The sequence below is a fragment of the Fukomys damarensis genome, unplaced genomic scaffold (assembly GCF_012274545.1).
Source record: "Fukomys damarensis isolate Sample0158 unplaced genomic scaffold, DMR_v1.0_HiC HiC_scaffold_1, whole genome shotgun sequence".
Taxonomy (NCBI): Eukaryota; Metazoa; Chordata; class Mammalia; order Rodentia; family Bathyergidae; genus Fukomys; species Fukomys damarensis.
The window spans coordinates 30346960-30368238 of NW_022900913.1; the positions used below are offsets into that span (position 1 = coordinate 30346960).

Below are 21279 nucleotides of genomic sequence, written 5' to 3' on the forward strand. Positions count from 1 at the left end.
GCAAACGATAACCAAAGTGAGGATTCACTGTTAGCCAGTCCTCCAGGGCTCAGGAAGTCTGCCCAGTCTCCTCTGTGAATTCCTCACTTGCACTGCAGCCAGAGGGCCTCAGAAAGTAACCTCTCTTGGGTTTTAGACTCTGGGGACATGTGATTCACTGACATAGATATCCTATTTATAGTAGGGAGTGGAAAAGTTCCCAGACTGTTCCATCCAGCCTCCCTCCCCCCTCTTAATCTTAGGGTGTTGCATCCTAGTACAGTCAATAGTTACTTTTTGTAGCTGCAGAATGGGGTGGACCAGGTCAGTCCCAGGCTATCTGGAAAACACATCTTCCAGGTAGCATTTCACTGTTTCGTGTAAAATATAGAAGAAGCTGGACAACTATATCAATTCCTCTGTGTCCTCCCACTGAAGATGCTTAAAGGTACCATACACCTTATCCCTACATATAGTGGAAATCGTACCGGACAATATTATTCTTTTTTACTTTCAACATTCATGTACATCTTATAGAACTTGAAAATATGAATTTATCCAAATTGTTACCATTTCTGTTGCTTGTCTATATCCAAATTTACAAGTTTCCTTCTCATATCATTAGCATGTCCTTTCAGCCTAAACACCCTCATTTAGTATTTTTTTTAAGTTCTGCTAGTAAGAAACCTCCAGTTTTGTTTCATCTGATAATTTCTATCTTCCTTCTTTCCTAAAACAGGTTATCAAATTCTGGATTAAGAGTTCTTTCAGCACTTCAGAGATGTCCCACTACCTCTGGCCCCATTGGTTTATCACTTAAAATGTAATTTGAATACATTCAAATCATTCTTCTATGTGTGACTTATCCGATTTATGTAGCTGCTTACAATCTTTGTTTTGATTTTCTATAGTTTAATTATGATAGGTCTGGGCATAGCTTTCTTTGAATTTATCAATATCTGAACTTCCCGAATAGGTAACTTTATATAAATCACCAAACTTGGAGGTTTCCACCATTATTAATTCAATTTACTTTGAAGCTATCTTTCTTCCCTGTTTCTTTTTAGATTGTTGCTGAGGGTATAGTTCAGTAGTAGATGCATGTTTCCAGCATCAAAAATGAGAGGGGAGAGGAAAGGAAGAAGGAGAGAGGGAGACAGGAAAAGAGGGAGACAGAAAGGAGAAAATAAAAAAGGAAAAAGGAACGACAAGACAAGAAAAACATTGAGGCTCTGTTCCTTTTGTGTGTATATTTTTTCTTCTCTTTGAATTGTATAATTTCTATTGCTTTATTATCAAGGTTTTATTTATTCTTATTTAGTATAGATTTCTTTGATTTTATCCCATGTGAATTTTTTCTCCCTAAATTTTTTTTCTTTTTTGGTACTCCTGGAAATTGAACTTGGGACCTTGCGCTTGCAAGGCAGACAGTGGCACCACTCAGCTAAATCCCTGGCCTTCCCTAAACTGAATCTGTAGATTTATGTCTTTCACCCAAATTGAGAGGGATTAAAAAAAATCTTAATCCTACATCTTCCTGGGGTTTTGGTCATTTCTTCAAATCTTTTTTCTTGTTCCCCATGGGATCATCTCTATGGATCTATTTTCTGATTCACTGACCCTCATTTGTCATTCTGATCTGCTCTCGGTCCTCCCAAGTGTGCTTTTTATTTATTTCATTGTATTTTTCAAGCCTAAAACTCCCATTTTATCCTTTGTTTTCTGGCTGAGACTTTTTATATTTTCCATTTGTTTTCAGGAAGTTCAAGACTGCTTGTTGGAACAGCTTCATAATCATTGGTTAAAAGTCTTTGGCAAATAATTTCTATCTTTTGTATTGGCATTTTTTGATGGCATTTTCCATATGAGCTGAGATTTTTCCTGGTTCTTTCCATGCTGAATTATTGGGATTTTATCCTGGACATTTTGTATATTATGTCGTGGGACTCTGAGCATACAGATCCTCTTGGGAATGTCAGAGTTTTGTTTTAGTTGACAACTGATTTTGTTAGGTCTATGCTTCATTTCAACTCTCCTTTAGTGCACTGTGGTCTCAATGCAAGTTGTTTTCAAAGCTATTGCAGTTCTTTTAAAATCTGTTCTCTCTGTGTGTGTCCCACTGTTTAGACTGGGTCCTAGACAGGAGTCTGTTAGTTCAGTCCTCAGAGGCTTTAGTATGTTGAGGAAGAACAGGTCCAGGCATGAGCAATTGGAAGATGGGCACAGACATTCTTAAACAAGGAATCACTTTGTCAAGCACCATTCTCTCTACTATCTCCCTGGGACTCTCCATCTGGAAATTTAATGCCCCACTCTGTCACTGAGTTGCACTATACCTCTCACTCAAGGCCAAGCAAGAACTGACTGGTAAACAAACGAAACCAAAGGAAATTCTCTGCCAGTGCTGTAGAACCTGCAAGTCTGGTCCCTGTCTCTTTGTTGCTCTCTTCCTTTCAGAGTTCTCAGGTGACATTCTGTGTACTTCATCTTTCTGAGAGCTCAGTCCATCCAGGTTTTTTGTTTTTGATTTTTTTGTTTTGTTTTGTTTTTTGTACTGGGGATCAAACTCAGAAGCAGGTGGCAGAACCATTGAACTAAATCCCTGGCCCTTTTTTTTTTTTTTAATTTCAAATGCTGTGCTTTTAAGTTCTAAAAGTTTCAAATGCCTCTTTTTAATGTTTTCTTTTTCTCTGCTGAGAACAGTTTTCTTTCTATTCATTTTAGATGTGTTTACCTTTACCTTGTGGAGCTGTGTGAAGTCTTTGTTTAACAGTGCCCCCATTTGGGTCGTCTGGAGGTTTTCATCTATTGATTTTCTTTTCCCTTGAGGATTGCTGACATTTTTCTGGAATGTTCTTGTATATTTAGAATTCTGGGTGATATCTTTGACTTTTTTTTTTTTTTTTTTTTTTTTTGGTACTGGGGATTGAACTTGGGTCCTTGCGCTTGCAAGCAGGCCACCAAACCACTAAGCTAAATCCCTGGCCCATCTTTGCCATTGTTAATGGTATTTTGGTTAGACTCTTAAGTTTTTGTTATAATGTTCCTTTAATTGCTGTCTTCAGGTTTTAACTCCCCTCTGCAATCTGCCTGCATATGTTTAATTTCAAACATCCTTAGCTTGTTTCTCCTTGTAATTTTTTCAAAATATTGAGTGTGATCAGTAAAAGAGAAAAGCTGTAGTTGGTATATTATATTTTGTGAGTAACAGTTTAATTTTCTATTTTCTTAAATATAGACAGAAAATACATGTTAAACAAATAAAGGAAGAGATGAACTGCTTATTTACTGAAGTCCTTCTGGATCTGTGCTTGAATTCTTTTTTGTTGTTGTTTGTTCCTTTTTATTTCCTTAGTTCACCCAAAAGCTCCCAGTAGTGTCCATTTTAAGAATATAGGTGCCACAAATGCCACAATGACTTGGAAGATACCTGCCCTTGGGAATTATTCCACACTTCTGTGTCAGATTGAACTCCGTGATAAAGAAAATGCACTACAGGTAAGAACACTGCATAGCTAGATATGGCTGCACTCACCTGTAATGCTAGGTTTACACTGTGGGAGGCTGAGGCAGGAGGATCACAAGTCTAGCTCAGGCTAGATAATTTAGCGACTTAGCAAGATCCTTACTCAAAGAGGGAGACTGAAGGAGGGGGCATCTGAGAATATGGCTTAGAACTAAGGCTTTGGGTTCAGTCCCCAGTACTGAAAAAAAATATTGCATAATTTTCTATTTTCAAAAATCCTTGGGTTCTTGAACAACAAATTAAAATCAGTTTAAACTCGTTTCTTTGTGGGTTCAGTGATGTGGGTTCAATCCATGAAATTAGCCATGGACGTTTAGCATTGGGAAGAAGGCCTTGGGATTTGCTTTTCTTTGTTTTTCAAGACCAGATCTTCTCTAGTTTGGGATTTGCTGTGTTCTGATACAGCTTTGCAATGAGTTATGTGCACTGATACTTCCACCTTCATTATTTTTTCTTGTTTCCTTCTTTCCTTTCAATCAAGGAGCACAATGTCTCCATCAAGGTGAACGGCGAGTTTCTCTTCAGTGAGCTGAGGCCTGACACACAGTATGTGGTCCGCATTCGCTGCGCCAATGCCAAACACGTGTGGAAATGGAGCCAATGGGTCACTCAGCCCCTCGTCACAGCAGAAGCCGGTATGTTTGGCTCGCCATCTTCACCCCTAGGAACACCTAAGCCTCAGGAATGGATTGGGTTCCCTTCTGTTATACCAAAAACTAAGGGGGAAATATGAAAACAGAAACAGAATACCATTTTTAAAAATTGGATTAAATGCCTAATGAGTGGGCAGACATCAGCTTCAAACATTTGATGTCGGTATTATTTCTACTGTTCATTTCCTCTCCTACTTTAAATTTTTCCAAAAGTTTTATAAGGTACTGCTATTGTATTCACGTTGGATCTCAGCTATGTAAATTAGTCTAGAGGACCTTTATGTCAGCACTGGGAACAATCAAACTCTAGTGCTATGGAAGTTGTTGGTCTTACACTAAAGTGAAGCTGTGTTTGGGGATATAATGATATTTGGACCCTTCCTCTTTCTTGGTAAGTGGTTTGTTCACACAGTGGCACACTGGGTGTCTTCTCTGCTGCTTGTGGTGGTAGAATCTCTTCAGTACTGAATGCACAGAGTTTCCTTCCATCGACAACTATGTTCCAGGCTCAGGACAGCCTCAGGAGAGATGGTTGTCCCAGCTCCCAACTCTTTCCCATTCAAGATAGTGAGTGTTACTGTGCCTGTTTTCCAGATGAGGCAACTTATACCCATGGGCTGAAGAGATCCACCCAGTTTGCATTGTTAATGGGTGGTAGAGATATGATGATAAAAATATCAGTTCACCTCCATTGTGTGCCAGAGAGCACGCTATGTGTTCACTGCGCTTTTCTCTTCCTCCCTTGCTATGTGTGTAGGTAGCATTACTGTCCTCATTGTATAAATGAGGACACTGAGGTCCAGGGAAGCGAGGCTGAGCAACATTGCTGGTTTCTCCAGTAAGTGATTGAGCTGTGACTCCAGAGCACCAGCCTGGCCCTAGCTGGGTCCCACATGACTTCCTTTTTGGAGCTGTTATTACAACTTTGCAATCATGTTGATTCATGCCTTGGCTGTGTTACTGCCAGAGGGGAGATTATAAGTCTTCTTTTTGTTCCATCTTGCTGTGGGAGTGAGGGCAGAACCCTTTCTGTGGCATTTTCTGAGGACCCTTTTAAAGCAGCAGCTCTAATTGGAGGCTGGTGAAAGCAGCTGATCAGAAGCTGTATTGTATATAGAATGCCATCAGCTGCATTACAGTACTGTTTTATTTTGAGTAGTAATTTACAAACCAGCTAAATATTTTGCACTAAGTTTGGAATCTCAAACTGTACCAGAGATCTCAATAAAGCATTTATTTTAATACTGACTTTTCCAATGACTTATTTACTGAATTGAAATCTGCTTCCATAAATTTAAAATAATATGAGATCACTTTTAATTTGAGTATTATATTCATCAGTTTTTCTGTTGCTGGGACAAAATACCCAATACTTGCAACGTAAGGGAGGGGAGGCTTAATTTAATATCATAGCTCTCAGTCCATGGCTATCTCCAAGGCAGAAGCAGGAGGGCGTGGTGGAGAAAATCTGCTCAGTTTGTGGTGGGGGGAAGCAGGGAAGGGGACAGAGCCAGAGAGGCAGGACCTGGACCAGGTAACACACACAGGTACACCTCCATGATGTGGGAGGACACACTCAGAAGTGTGGTCCCCCACTGGGCAGCTCCCCAGCCCACCAAGTCAATCATCCAGCCCATCTGTCACAGTGTAAAGGGTCAGTAACCATCATAATAAGAAATTACTTTTGTGTTAATTTTTGAGTATTGCAGACTCCAAGATGGAGATAAATCTTTGTGTTACCTTTCAAAACAATTCTTTTTTTTTTATTGAGTTTATTGGTACATTTTCTTTCAAGGAGCTGTTTTGAATCAAATCACAGATTATCTGTTCTCTCATGAAAGGACCTAAAAAAAGTGAAACACCTTGTTAGGTTTGTTAATTTTTTGACAGGTTGCTGTTTAACACTTTAAACTTTTAATTGCCTTGTTTATTTTTTTTCCTCATCGAATTTATCGGTACAACTTAGGTATACAGTACAGTTACATTCATCATTGGGATCTTGTACCTTTACATGACAGGTGGTCTTGGTTCTCATTTTTCCCCATACCTCTGTCCTCCCTTCACCCCCTCCTCCCTTCCCTATTTACAAAAACTTTATTTCCATTTTTTCATTTTCTCAGATTTTTTTCTTTTCCCTTATTTCCTTTCTCCTCCCCTTCCCACTTCCCCTACACCTTTAGCCCTTTACTTCCTATTACACATTGTCAGTTATATCATTAGGATCTTATTTATAATTACAATTTTTCATACCAGACAAACTATTCAGTATTTACACATTTGTGACTTATTTATTTCACTTAACAGTAACCTCAATATGCATCCATTTTCCTATGAATGACTTTAATTTCTCATTTTTTATGGCTGAGTAGTACTGCATTTTATAGAAAAACCACATTTTCTTTGTCCAGTCTCCAACTGATGGGCAAATGGGCTGTTTCCAAGTTTTAGATATTACAAATTGTGCTGCTATAAACATGGGTGCACATATATCATTGTGGTATGATTCTTTTAATTCTTTTGGAAAGATACCCAGCAGAGGGATGGCTGGGTTAAGTGGAACCTTTAATCCTAGTTGTTTGAGGTACCTCCATATTGATTTCCATAGTGGTTGCACCAGTCTGCACTCCCACCAACAGTGGAGAAGGGATCCTTTCTCCCCACAACCCTGCCAACATGTGTTATTGGCTGACCCCACAAAAAATGACTGCTATTAAGAAGTCAACCAATATTTATTTATTTATTTATTTCTCTTCAGTACTCAGGATCTAATCCAGGGCATCTCATAAGCTACATCCCCAGCCCTTTTTAAATTTTTAAATATTGTGACACAGTCTTGCTAAGTCACTTTGCCCAGGCCATGCCGGAACCTGCCATCCTCCTGCCCCAGCCTCCCATAGTGCTAGGATTACAGGGATGCAGCACCATGCCTTGCTTTTAAGCAAAATGTTTAAACCATTCTAAGATGGAGGATTTATATTACAAAATGCAAACCTTAAAAGGAAGATGATATAGTTTTATTTTCAATTTGCAGAAGCAGAGATAGAATTTCTGTACATGAATTCACAAAATGTAGTTGAGTAGAGAGATGTTATTGCGACTGACTTGAGCAGGAGGTCTGCTGTTAAGGCCCAGCTGCAGGATGATGACAGTACCTGTGAGTCTTCCTTTTCTTTTCTTCTCCTTTCTTTTTCTTTTCTCCTCTCTTCTACTTTCCCTTCCCTTTTGTTCTTTTTATTATTTTTAGTTATTTTGAGACAGGGTCTCACTGCATAGCCCAGGCTTGTCTTGAACTCGTGATCCTCCTGCCTTAGCCCAAATGCTGGGATTACTGGTGTGCACCGTGGCGTGTGGCGGTACTTATCTGTCTCTTTGGATACACTAGCAGCTAAAGCTGGATAATCCTAGTGGCTAAGGAATGCTATAAACATTTTCCACTATTTTTTCTATTGTCGTATGCTTATCAGAGTATGACCCTGACAAAACTGTGACAGTCCTATATGTGATTCCTATAAATACAGATTATTACACAAATATTAAACAAAATGACTTACAAACTGGAAACTGTACTCATTAGGACTTCAATCGTATTTTTTAAATCACTGATGAAGACACGTACCTCTTGAAGAATTTACAATAATTTTATTGATTTTATTATTGTTTCCATCACCAGTGTACTTTTTATGTGCATTTACTTGAATTTTTCATGCAAGCTGAGCCTTCAAATGACTTTCCATTTCCTAAAGGTGCATGGTGTCGTGGCTCAGATCCTATCACGGGTTCAAATCTTGGCACTGCTCTTACACTTGAATGATTTTGAGCAATTCGTTTAATCTCCTTGGGCCCTAGTTTCCTTATCTAAATAATAGGATAAATAAGAATATCTACCTCATAGTGCTAGGAGTATTAAATGAGTTGGTATATGGACAATGGGAGTGGCCTGGCATTTTGTAACCCATCTGTAAATATTAGCTGTCATTTTGTGTAAATGAGGTCCTCCCAAACAGTTTTACATGAAAGCACCCATATATAGCTGACTCGAATTAAAAGACTGATTCCTGCTCATGATAAGTTCATTGAGCAAGTGTAAATTCAGTGGAAATCAATCAACTAACCAACCAACCTATCAATCAGTAAAACAAGTTTGCATGGATTTCTGAGCAAAGGATGGAGATGAGAAAAAAGCATTTTGGAGCAGTTATACAGGTCCTTTTCTAAGTTCTCTCTTAGTTTGCAGATTATTCTTGAACAGTGTAGGAAAACCATCTTGGGGGGGAGGATGCAGCAGAGCCCTGCATGTCCACAGGCAGGCAGCTGACCCAGGCTCAGGTAGCAGAGGGGAACAAGGAGGTATTTCTAGTGACTTCAGCAAAGGGACAGCAGTAGAGTTAGTGAAAGCAGAGCTCCTGCCCTTTCTGCCCCAGTGGTAGCTGTGCAGAGGGCATAGTGGATCACTGTGGATCACTGCCTAGAAAGCAAAAATGTGGAAAATTACCTAACTTACTTTCTAGAACTGATCTGACAGATGTTTCCAGAATTCTTCGCTGACTTCCAGAAGTTGTAGAACTTGACCTTTATAAAGGCTTCTAGTTTGATGTCATTTTCAGGGGCAGCAGGTCTTTTCTAAAGCACCTACTATGTGCCCCTGAAGAAGCATGAGCAGTGCAGTTGTGGTAAGGGAGTACAAATCACAGAGTGAAAAGGTGAGACATAAACCTCAGGGAGGAGACAGGTGTCATCACTGTCTTAGAAAGAAGCTGAATGCATGTCTTGCTGTGTACACATCATATGATCCAAGAACTATATTTGCTTAATTTCAGTTCCCTCCAAGGCTCTTGATGTCTGGAGAAGAGTGAAGTCAGAGAAAGGACTTCTTCATGTGACCATATTTTGGAAGGTAAGTTGTGTAGCTTCAGAATGTCTGACCTTTCTTTCATTGTGAAACTGGATATTAGTAGCCTTTCCATGGAGAGAGTGTAACATCAATCTAATAAAACTGCTTATCCCGTGGAGGAATCCCACTGCACACTAATGTCCTAATTCTTGAGCTAATCTTGAGTCTCACAGCCTGTGCCACTGATGGCTGAATCCTGCTTATCTAGATAGAACCTTATACTCTGTAAGTTCTATTCAAGCCCACTCCAAGTTTTTGCAGGAGCCAGAGCAAGGGTATACATGGACAGCCACATACCACATTTTAATATTGTGAGCTGGGTGCAGTGGTACACACTGGCCATTCCAGTTACGCTGGAGGCTGAGGCAGAAGGATCACAAGTTTGAAGCCAGCCTGGATACTCAGTGAGACCTTGTCTCAAAAGCAAAAGTAAAAAGGGCTGAGAGTATAGCTTAGTGGAAGAGTGCCTGCCTAGCATGCAAGAGGCCACGGTTCCCCAGTACCGTGAACATTAATTAATCATGTATATTTAAAAATTATAAATCAAGCTATAAAACTGTAACACGAAATAAATATTTTCCTCTGCCTGGCCTAAAACTGTAATATGAAATAAATATTTTCCTTCTGCCTGGCCTAAAACTGTAATACAAAATAAATATTTTGCTTCTGCCTGGCCTAAAATCCTTCCAAGCCTGGAAGTTCAGCTTGACATTTAAACTCTGGGTTCTCCAGGGTTTCAGAACTAAATATGGCGATGTGGACAAAGCCCACCCTGCTTTTTCTCCCACCTCTCATTTGGCACCTTCTGCTTTCTGAACACACCTGTGGCCGTGCCAGTCTCACGATCAGGTTCTGTCCTCCTCCCGAACAGCCTTTTCTCCGTCTCAGGTCTAGGGGTACAGACAGCAAGGCTCAGTCTCTCATGGGGTGGGTCATGAGGGCCTGGGCTGTGCAGGCAGGAAATTCCCAGGAACCTGAAAGATCTTTTAAAAGAAGGAAGGTGGGTTCTGGGTGTGAGACGACACAAGTGAATGCGGAGTGAAGCCAGGCTGGCCCCTCCCACAGAGCCTGTGGGTTCGCAGTTTCTGTTCATGGGTCTCCCCCTCTCAGCTGCTCCCCACATCTTTGTTTCTCTTCCAAGTTAGACTCTCCTGTCCTGATTCCACTTCAGGTCTCTCCTCTGTGGACAAAGTCTGTCTTCAGCATTGTTTCGAGATGTTCATCTCTTTACTCTGGTTAGATTAGAGTGCTTGGTGTTGAGGACTATTTTCATTGATAAACTGAATTTGCTGGTGTGTGTGTGTGTGTGTGTGTGTGTGTGTGTGTGTGCACATGTGGGTATCATGCAGTTAAGGGTTAAGGGACAGAGAGATGAGAATGTAATTACACAAAACCTAAAATCCTTTCAAGGTAAAATCCATTTTGAAATGATTGTCAATATTTTTTTTCAGCCACTATCAAAATTTCATGCCAATGGCAAGATCCTATTCTATAATATTGTCACAAAGCAGCTAGATAAAAAATCTGAGTTAAAGTTCCAGTCTATTCCTGCACCAGCCAATGGCACAGAACTAACTCTCAACCAGGGTTCTTACCAAATCCAAGTCACGGCCAACAACAGTGTGGGTACTTCCCTTGCCTCGGAGATTGTCATATCTAGAGACTCTGGGAATGGTGAGTTGGTTTTTGGTTGGTTTTTGTTTCATTCTATAGGAAAACTTGATCATAGTAAAGTTGTGGATAAATTGAGAAGATGGTACCCTGGGGAGATAGCAACCAAGCACTGTTAGTCATTTTCTTCTGGGCCAGTTATTACTGTAGGACAGTGTCCTCATGGATGGAGGGAGGTTTTGTCTATAGCTCTGGACATGAGTTCTTCAGCATATTAGAGGAATTATTAAATGCAACCCCACAAACAGTACTTACTGAGAATTAGGGTTAGTATTTCACTGCTTTGTGGCTTGTGAAATGTAAATTGCATTTACTGTGTTGTAAAAGATTTTGTCAGTCTTTGCCACCTACAAAGAGGACATGAACATTTACAGAGGTAATAAGACCAATTGGCATCATCTTTCAGTAGGTGCCTTGACAATATTGTCGCATAAAAGATAACTACTTACCAGTCTTAGATGGCAAAAGAACAAGAAGTGACACAACGTAGAAATGACCTCAACTGCAAAGTCATTAATGATATCAATTTCCTTCTTGGTAAAGCCATAGAAAAGGTTGAGTACAGTAATGCATCTAAGTCATGTGTTATGAAATGATGCACATGTGTGCATAAATCAACCATTAGTTAGGTGATACTCTAAGGTTATTTATTCATCTTGCAATAATGTCATTCTTTAGTTGCTGGATCATGGTTTCAGTTGTTTAGTCTATGGTCAGCTGTGGTGAGGCAGTATACATGGTGGGCAGAGCACAGTGGAGCTCAAGTACCCATGCAGGTCCAGGAAGCAAAGAAGGAGAGAAAGGCACCTGAGTCCCCATAGCCTCTTCAAGGGCATGATCCCCATAACCTAACTTCCTCTAACTGGGCCCCACTTTATAAAGGTTGAGAATGAAGGCTTCAGCAGTTGGCCTTTGGAGGACATTTCAGATTCAAACTACAGCATATATATTTATTTTCTTCTTCAGAACCTTTTAATTAAATCACTCTCTTTGTTTCTGTGCAGAAGAGGTGGAAGAAGAAAAAATTAATGGAACCAAGGATGGGTTCCATATGTCTTGGAAACCCCAATCTAGAGGCAGGACAGGATATGTTGTGGACTGGTGTGAGCATCAAAGGAACCTGCACTGTGATTTGCAGTGGAAGAACCTAGGTCCCAATAACACAAGTACAGTCATCAGCTCAGGTAAGAACTCCCATGATATCCCATTGTAGCCAATTTCAGCAAGTTCAGCCAGGATTGCTGGTTTACCTCATAGATAGACATCTTGTGCCAATCTAATGATTTTTAAATGGCGAATCTAGTCTGGATGCTAGCAGTTAGCATTTCTGGTTTTTTTCCCTCACTGAGTTTATTGGTACATTTTAGGTATACAGTACAGTTACATTCATCATTGGGATCGTGTACCTTTACATGACAGGTCTTGGTTCTCATTTTTTCCCTTGTCCCTACCCTCCCTTCACCCCCTCCTCCCCTCCCCATTTACAAACATTTTATTTCCATTTTTTCATTTTATCATATTTTTTCCTTTCCCTTACTACCTTTCCCCTACCCTTCCCACTTTCCCTACACCTTTAGCCCTTTTCTTCCTATTTCACATTGTCAATTATCTCATTAGGATCTTATGTACTATTATAGTACTTGGATGGGAGGCAGCATTTCACAAAAATGTATTCTAATATTTGAGTTTTAAATACAGTTTTGCAATGTATGTAGATGTAATGTCTGCATAGGTTTTTATGATTCTAAACTCCTCTAAATTAGTAGTCTCGAGTGAACACAGAGAGACATTGTAACAGTTGTGCAGACAGCTTTTACAAAAACAGAGCAGTGCATGTTCTGGAGAGATGCTTAGGATATGAGAGTTTGTGGAATTCAGTCATAAAGTCCTGCAGTTTTAGTAAACTTGTAGCACTTAAGCTCTTACTTCCTACACTGGATTTATTACTTTAAGATTGCTAATCAGCAAAATCAAAGGAGCCTGAGTTTGTTTGTGGTTTAAGCAAAAGAGGTGGGTGGCACCATCTACTGGACAGATGTAGGAAGTTTCTCAGTCTAGAGAGTTAATGGCCCTCGCTGAGTTTCAGTGGCCTAGTGGCCCTTGTGGGGCAAGATTGCAGAGATTCAGACGTGGGAGAAAGTGAGGATGTGGAAGCAAACTATTCAAGACCCTGGGCTTTAATGTGAAAAGAGAAGCAAGTGACTTTAAGGAGGTTGAAGTCACCAGAGAGTTAAAATGGTTTTATGTGAGTGGATAAGGATGTGTTGGAGAGCTCTTGCTTCAGGGGACTCTGCAGAAGACAGTCCCTGCTGGAGAGGACACTAGGGAACCAAGCCTCTGCAGCACAAAGCACTCTAAGGCTTAGCAGAGGAAGAAAGGGGGTGGAGAAAAATGCATGAAATCTAAGAATGAACTAATTTAGAGTAACACAAATTCATTTTTGGCAGTTTTGCTTTTCAGAACTAAAGAGAATTTTGTTGTTGTTGTTGTTGTTACTGAAAATCTGGTAACTTTTCTCCTCTAGATGCTTTTAAACCAGGGATCCGATATAACTTCAGAATTTATGAACTATCTACAGAAAAGATTGCTTATTTAATAGAGAACAGAACAGGTTATATTCAGGAACTGGGTAAGTTAAAGCATCCCCTGTGAAGGCTTGTTCAGAGCCATCCATCAACTGCCACTTTGGGGTTTAAGATTTCGTCCACTTACTTAATTTTCATAATCTCATTTATTCTGGGAAGTGGGTTTTAAAAATTATTTTCCAGTCATACAAATGTAAAACATTTTCATTAAAGGTGGTTTATAAAATGTTATGCAAGAGGAGAAGGTAAAAATCACTGCTATTTTAATACTTGAAGGCAAAAGTACAAAGTTAATATTTTAGATATATCCCCATTCCATAAAAATGGGATCTTATTCTACACATTTTGTAAATTGCTTTTTTGATTGATGTCATTAAATATTTATTTAATCATCTCATTTTCCTGACTGAAAAGTGACCCAACACATGCGTACATCAAATCAATTTAGGTTTGTGATTTTCACCTAGGAACTACAAAATTCATGTCTAAGTAAAAATTTCCCTCCTTTCTTCCTTTTTCCAGTTCTGTAGGCCCTATATGAGTCCTCTTTGTTTTATCTGAATCTTTGTCCCTATTCACAGTATTGTTTTTAAATGAGGTCCTAGAAGTGGACTGCTGCGTTAAAGGGTTTGAACTTCTCATTTTTTCGTTTCACTTGTAGTTTTTAACACTTTCCAGACATGTTGTGCAGTCACCTCCTGTAAGTTACAACCACTGCCCTGGCATCTTCCCTTTTCCAGACCCCTGCTTACTCACCTTCTTCCACATCTGAGGTCTCCCAGGTGTGAGCTGTGCACAGGCCCTGAATTGCTCGCACTCACAGACCAGCTGTCAGGGTGGGTTCCTTTGGGAGCTGATCCAGGTTCCAGCTGCGCTCCAACAGGCAAGAAGTGTGCTGCTCCAGTGTGTCCATGTGCACAGATCAGGTGTGCATGAGCATGTGAGGGGGGAAACAGATCCAGGGAAGCCATCCGAATAAACACTCCCAGAGTTTTTTCAGTGACATTTGGATAACTGCATTGCCTCCATGTGGGCACTAGAATTCTTCAAAAATACTTCCTCGCCCTTTTCAACATCACCCTGCCTCTTTCTTCCATTCATCTTCATTTCAGTAAATTCTTTGTGGTTGAATCTTCCCTCAGACATTATTTAGAATTCATCCACAGAATCAAGAGACCCTCTACAAGTTACTTGGCCACTCTGGGTATGTTTCTTCATCTGTGAACATCAAGGCCTAAACAAAAAGATGGTTCAACTCTTTCCTAACTTTCACAAACTATATCAAGGCATAAGTCCTCCTGGGAAACAGGTAAAACTCCTGAGCTCAGCATACACCCTTACAGCCTCTGGAGCTGGTGGTGTTTGTATGCTCAGTATTCGTGAACTGTTTGATACTATTTCCAGATCATGACATTGTCCCGCCCCGCTTCCTCTCCTAGCTCCTTTGGACAGCCCTGAAGTGAAAGCCCTTAACTTGACATCCCACTCCTTCACGCTCAGTTGGAAGGATTATGACACTGAGGCTCAGCGTGGTTTCATACAAGGCTACCGGGTCTGTCTGAAGTCCAAGGCCACTCAGTGCCATCTAGATGCTGTAGAGGAGCTTCTGCCAGGTGATGTCACATTTGATTTATTTGCACTTTCTAGATCTCATTATTCAAGAGCATGGAGAAGGCTGCCATCTCTGACTGTGGCCAGCCTGTGTGCCCCTCTTGCAGGGTTTTAGGTCAGAAAGTTCTCAATCAAATGAGGAAGCTAAGCTGTGGGGGTGGGGGACTCTTTTAACTTAAAAAACAGTGGGGTCCTGACAATCTTATCCTTAAAATGTCTCTTTATTTATGGAGCTTTTTTTCTTTGACTTTGCTAAATGCTATTACTATTCATTTTTGGTAGTGCTGGGGGATTACACCAAGGCTCTGATGAACGCTAAACAAGTGTTCTACCACTGAACTACACCACCAGCCCAACATATTTTAAGTCTCTTCCAAGCCCTTTCATTCTCTGGAAGATTTGGATGCTTTATTTGTGTCCCTAACCTCCCTTCTTTTTAAAATTTATTTATGCTTGTTTATTTGTTTATTTATTTATTTTGAGGTAGTAGGGATTGAACCCAGGGCCTTCATACTGAGCTACATCATAAAACTTTTTTAGTTTTTTTTTTATTTTGAGACAGGGTCTAAGTCATTAGGTTGCTCAGACTGGGCTGGAACTTGTGGTACTCCTGCCTCAGCTTCCTGGACTTTCGGGATTATCTTTGTGGACTGTTGCCCCATGCTCAACATCCCTTCTTTAATGGATTTTTTTGTTATTTACCAGGGTGGTAAAATTATTTGATTTTTTTCAGTTGGTTTAAAAATGTTGACAGTGCCGAGGCAGCCAGAGTATTGGTGTCCCATTCTCTCACAAGATCTCTTCTCTTTTTAATTTTGAAATTTAAAAAAAATCACAGATAATTCAACATGTTGTAAACACGACATCAGCAACCCAAAACAAAAGACATTCCTTGTGGAAAATCTGCAACCTGAATCGTTCTACGAATTTTTTGTCTCTTCCTACACAAGTGCCGGCGAGAGCCCTGTTGGAACTTTCACAAAGGTCATGACCCAGGATGAACACTGTGAGTTTTTCCAAATCAAAACACTTTTCTGAGGAGTTTCTACGAAAGCCACAAGAGAAATGTGGGCCTTGGGCTTTGTCTAGATCAAGACTTCCAACTTTTATTCCCAACCACTCCTTTTCTCACCCTTTCTCTTTCACTTTTTGTTACACACACACACACACGCATACACGTGCACATTTTTCTGCCTCGTCAAGTCAAACTCATGATGAAGTTTGCATAGATATTTGGAGGACAATAAACATGTAAAATTATTCTCATTCACAAATTTATTTTTATGTTTTGCAGTGGTAGAAGGAATTATTAAAAATCTTCCTTTTCCCTTCTTCAGCCCACATGCTGATGCGTATCATACTGCCTATGGTTCTCTGTGTCTTGCTCATTGCAGTCATGTGCTACTGGAAGAGCCAGTGGTAAGTATGACAGTTTTATCCAAGAAGCCAGAGAAAATCCTAAAGGTGTTTAGTAAGATAGAAATGGCACTGAATAATATGAAAGAAGTGCGCAAAAGGAAAAGGACACAAGAAGCCTAGGTGAAAAGATATAATTTGTTTGACAGTTCTGCTTTCTATAGTACTGAAGAAAACAATAAGCATTTAAAGAATTTCCCAACTTTTTTCAATAGCCATAGCTAATATTTACATATCACTATGTGCCTGGTGGTGTTAGAGGTGCTTTCTATAGTATAACCTTCTGTGGCTTTTGCCTCAATGTCCCCTTAAAGGCTCGTGTGGTCATAGGTGGGGCTTTTTCAGAGGTGGCTGGATCCAGAGTGTGTGACACTGGAACTGATTTGGTGTAGTGCTAGGATTAAGGGCCCTAGGCTTAAGGGTGTGAGCACTACCCACCCTAAGCAGCCTGGATAAAATATAAGGGTCAGAAAGAGCTGTGGTTGTCCCTTGCTTGCTCTCACCTGCTTACTTGCCGTGGACTGTTTCTCCTCTGGGATGCCTCTCTGTCATACCACCCTGCCTTGGAGCCAGCTAACTATGAGCTGAAACCTCTACAAACTGTGAGCGAAATAACCTTTCTTCTTTTAACTTTGGGTGTTGGGTATTTTGTCTCAGCAGCAAGAGAAGTACATAACTAAGGCAAACAAACCTACTTAATCTCTGTAACACCACTGTAAGTACTGCAGTTTATCTCCCTTTAGCCAACAAATAAATTAAAGCATGGAAGAGTAAAGAAACTTGCTCGGTAAGGGATAGAGCGAGGATTAGAAGCCAGAAATCCAACCCTAGGATTCTCACTTTCAGTGATTCCAGTAAACTCGGAAATTCAGTCTCAATTTCACTTCTTTCGTAGGGTGAAGGAGAAGTGTTATCCTGACATTCCAGATCCTTACAAGAGCAGCATCTTTTCATTGATAAAGTCCAAGGTAAATGTGGAGAAACTATCTGCACAACATACCTATTAAGGACTGATCCACGTCAGGACTATATTAATCCTTTCTTAGATTTCACTTGGAAAATATATCACATTAGAGGCCACCTGTGTTTCTACAGCCATAAAATGGGTGATTGGAGGGGCTGAGTGTAGCTCAGTGCTGGAGTGTTTCTAGCATGCACAAGGCTCAGGGTTCAATCCCAACACCAAAAATTAATCAATTGATTGATTAATTTTAAAAATGTAATTGGAGCTTTGATTTCTGTAAGGGAAAACCTTTCTGGCTCCAAGTTAACTTGTGATAAGGAAGAAGTGTGAACAAAATTGAAGCTTTAAGTGCACTTCGCATGCTCATTTGCTGCACGCGCACACACCTTTCTATTTACAATTTTTTTTGTTTCCTATCCAGGAGAACCCTCACTTAACAATCATGAATGTCAAAGACTGCACTCCAGATGCTATTGAAGTTGTAAACAAATCCGAAGGGACCAAGACACCGTTCATAGGCACTGGGAAGACACTCACAGAAAGTGAATTCCCCAAGCCTGCCAACTTCTACCTGCTGCCAGCCCAGGATTCCTCTGTCCCTGGCCCCTGCATCTCTTTTGTGAACCACACCTATCGTGAGACAGCCTGTGACTCTAGCTCCTGTGCCCATACTCCAGTAACTGACACAGCCTTGCCATGTCAGCTGCGGCTGTTGGCCTCTCCTGATAATTTACAAAAGACACTAGAAAAAACACACAGAGATTCCCAGGGGGAAATCCCAGCTGGAGAAATTAGTTTGAATTATGTGTCCCAGTTGGCTTCTCCCGTGTCTGGAGACAAGGACAGTCTTTTGATAAGTTCACCAGTGCCAGTACTCTGTTCAGAGTATAAAATGCAAACGGTAGTACCCTCTTGCCTTGATTCAACTGTCCTTAGTGATAATGGCAGCCTCTCTTCAGTGACTCTTTTAGGTCAAGGTAAACACTACAATTAATCAGCACAGACCCAGTTCACATGCTACACAGATGCCAACAGGAGGATCCAGGCACCATCTCATCTCCATTTTTCCTAGTCCTTATCCCAGCAAACTGTCACTGTACGCGAGTCTAATCTAGGTAAGGCAACTAGAGTTTGGCTAGAATAGAGGCAAGAAGCTGTGGAACTTAACACTCCCTTGGGATCATGGGAATATTCTGACCTTGTTGCCATTTGTTCTAGGTTCATCTTTTATCACAGTAGACCTGAACTTGACATTGGGAATAGCATTAACCACTCACTCCACAGACTCTATGTACTCATACTGTACTGGGTGGCTGTAGTCCTAGCTCAGTTTTTAGTAGAAAATAGTTCCATTAAAATTTACTCTCAGACTTAATACCTTAATAGGTTATTTTAAAGCAATTAGATTATAGGCTTTGACAAAGGCCACAGATTACTAAAGCATAAATGTGAATTTATTGTCACTGAAAAAGATGTTTGAGACTAAAAACTGATTTTAGACTTGCCTTTACGTAGTAAGAATTTATAATTGACCAGTAAAATCATCTCTTTAAGGTACACAAATCTGGACTGAGGATTTACCTCAGTGGTTCTGCCACCTGCCTTGCAAACACAAAGGCCTGAGTTTGATTCCCAGTACCAAAAACAAACAAACAAAAGATATGCAACCCTAATTTAAAAGGTAAAATGTTTGAGAGAATCAGTAAGATCGTCCCAATTTTTCTGTGTAGCTTATTATAATGAAAAGGGTTGGCGGAGAACTCCTGACTTAGGGTCAAGGTAATAGCAGTTCTGTTCAATAGACATCATTTTCTTCCTTCACTTCTTTGTTTTGTTTTGTTTTTTGACACAAACGTCTTGCTATGTAGCTCAGGTTGGCCTTGAACTCACTATGTAGCGCAGGTTAGCCTCAAATTTGCAGCAATCCTCCTGCCCCAGCCTCCTGAGTGCTGGGGATTACAGGCGTGCACCACCACACTCAGCCTCTTTCTTCACTTTTGACTACCTCAGAATAGGAAACAAAACAAAACAAAAAACCTGAGCAACCATTCACATTTTATGACTTTTTTTCTTTTAAAAAGAACTACATATATGTAATATAAATGACCTGTTTCGATTCAGCTTTCCTTTGGATACCGTAACAGGTTTGTGTCTACAATTCTTACTATCTCCTACTATGTGAAAATAAAATGAAACCTTATTGTTAAATACAATTTAAATTTAACTAAGAAGTTCTATGAGGTGGGAAATTCTGCATCAGGTCTGGAGCACCTTGTCTCCAGTTGGCCCTCCTCATCTGTATTTGAATATTTAACCAACCAGACAGAAAACATTCAGAAAAAAAGGCATCTGTTCTGAATATGTATAGAATTTATTAAACGACAGTATAATAGACAGCATTTACAAGGTATTAAGTGTTAAGATGACAAAGTATCTTGAGAATATGTATACATTATGTACAAGCATAATTTTGTGTAAGGGACACAAACTTCCGCAGGTGTTGGTACCTGCAGGAGGTTTTGACCAGTGCTCCATGGACACTGAAGACTATGCAACACACGGGGCACATACTGGCAATTCCTTTCTCTTCTGGTCTGCCAGCTAATCTCTAATGTCTGTTGTGTCTCAACAAGCACATAATGGGGTTCCTTTTGTATTGCTGGTTGTTGTTAAGGTGGAGAAGACTGCCCAATCCCTTGGCTATTCTACCAAATGTCAACACGATAAAACCATCTACATCCCAAAATGGCTTCAAAATACACCTGCACAAACCAGAGCTGTTCTGTTCAAGATGTTCAACCTTTTCCTTATAACCCAAGGCCCTTGCTGAAAATTTGGTTATGTCTGAAGAGTACAAATAATATATTCCATGCTTTTGTCAATTGTATTTTTATTTGAAACCTGTACACAGAAATGTTAATACATTGCTTTGTAAATGTTTTCATGTAGACTGTTTAATTCACAAACTTTGAAGTTGTTTTTGCTCTTGCAATCAGCCTCAATTAAAACATTTCACTTTCACATTATTTCTGTATATACTTCAATGAAAGTCTAACAATTACTCATTATAGCCAATAAATCACCTCATAAACTTAAAACTAAAAATGTAAATTCCTAGGTACACTTCAGACCTGCTTCAGACTTTGGGGCACAGGACTTGGGATCCAGTAGTTATTTAAGCTTTCCCCAGTTCTCAGGCATTCAGATTCACACTAAACTTTGTCGATACTGGCTTCAATCACATAAAATCCTTTTGAAATACAGCGATACCTTGAGGAAATGCTTGGATATACAACTCTTGTGCTATGACCCGTAACTGCAGCTATAAATCTTTTTCTCCAATATTTGTAATAACACTGCGCATTTCAATACTGTATGCTGACTTAAGGCATTGCTTTAAGAAGTGCCACTCAAACTTTGAAATTTATATTTATGTGTCAGAAGTATCAGAATTGAAAACTGGAGAACGTTAAATATACATAAAAGTAGAATAATCTAATGAAATCTTATATGGCATCATGAGCCCCAACAGCCACCACTTGTAACTGTTTTGGTCCCCTTCATATCCATCCACTTTATTCATTTTGAAATTGTATTTCACTGTAAATATTTCTCAAAATGAACCATAACTGTAACAGCCTTAATACCTGTAAAACATTATAGTGAAAATTAAAATTAGTAGTAATTCCCTAGAACTATCATTGTAATTAGGTGGCAGACTGGACTGACATTCATGACCAGTAAACATTACAACATTCTGCAGTAAGTTCCTCAGTTGTGTGCAGGGAACCTCAAGCACCTAGGCTGGAAGCAAGGACCTTTTTACAAAATAGTCCTACAGAAAATTTGCTGACATTCTAACACCTAATCCATATTAATTACATTCAATCTTATCTACTGGAATGTGTACTTTTAAGAAAATCAAGTGGAATTAGATTTAGCTAACAGTTTCCAAGAGCTCTGTTAAAAAAACAGACTGGCTT

At 39.8% G+C, this 21279-nt stretch overlaps 1 protein-coding gene across 2 annotated transcripts in view; it reads left to right on the plus strand.

Annotated features, from left to right (window-relative positions):
* The window catches only part of Osmr (oncostatin M receptor), a 206656-nt gene extending 187777 nt beyond the window's left edge, over nucleotides 1-18879 (plus strand). For both annotated transcript variants that reach the window (XM_010607746.2, XM_010607745.2), the window contains exons 8-18: nucleotides 3335-3477; nucleotides 3987-4140; nucleotides 8976-9052; nucleotides 10501-10723; nucleotides 11725-11904; nucleotides 13245-13349; nucleotides 14745-14918; nucleotides 15755-15922; nucleotides 16254-16335; nucleotides 17228-17300; nucleotides 17718-18879. In XM_010607746.2, the coding sequence (XP_010606048.1) occupies nucleotides 3335-3477; nucleotides 3987-4140; nucleotides 8976-9052; nucleotides 10501-10723; nucleotides 11725-11904; nucleotides 13245-13349; nucleotides 14745-14918; nucleotides 15755-15922; nucleotides 16254-16335; nucleotides 17228-17300; nucleotides 17718-18290 (1952 nt within the window). In that variant the 3' untranslated portion in view covers nucleotides 18291-18879. The remainder of the gene's footprint in view (nucleotides 1-3334; nucleotides 3478-3986; nucleotides 4141-8975; nucleotides 9053-10500; nucleotides 10724-11724; nucleotides 11905-13244; nucleotides 13350-14744; nucleotides 14919-15754; nucleotides 15923-16253; nucleotides 16336-17227; nucleotides 17301-17717) is intronic.
* Nucleotides 18880-21279: the final 2400 nt, after the last annotated feature.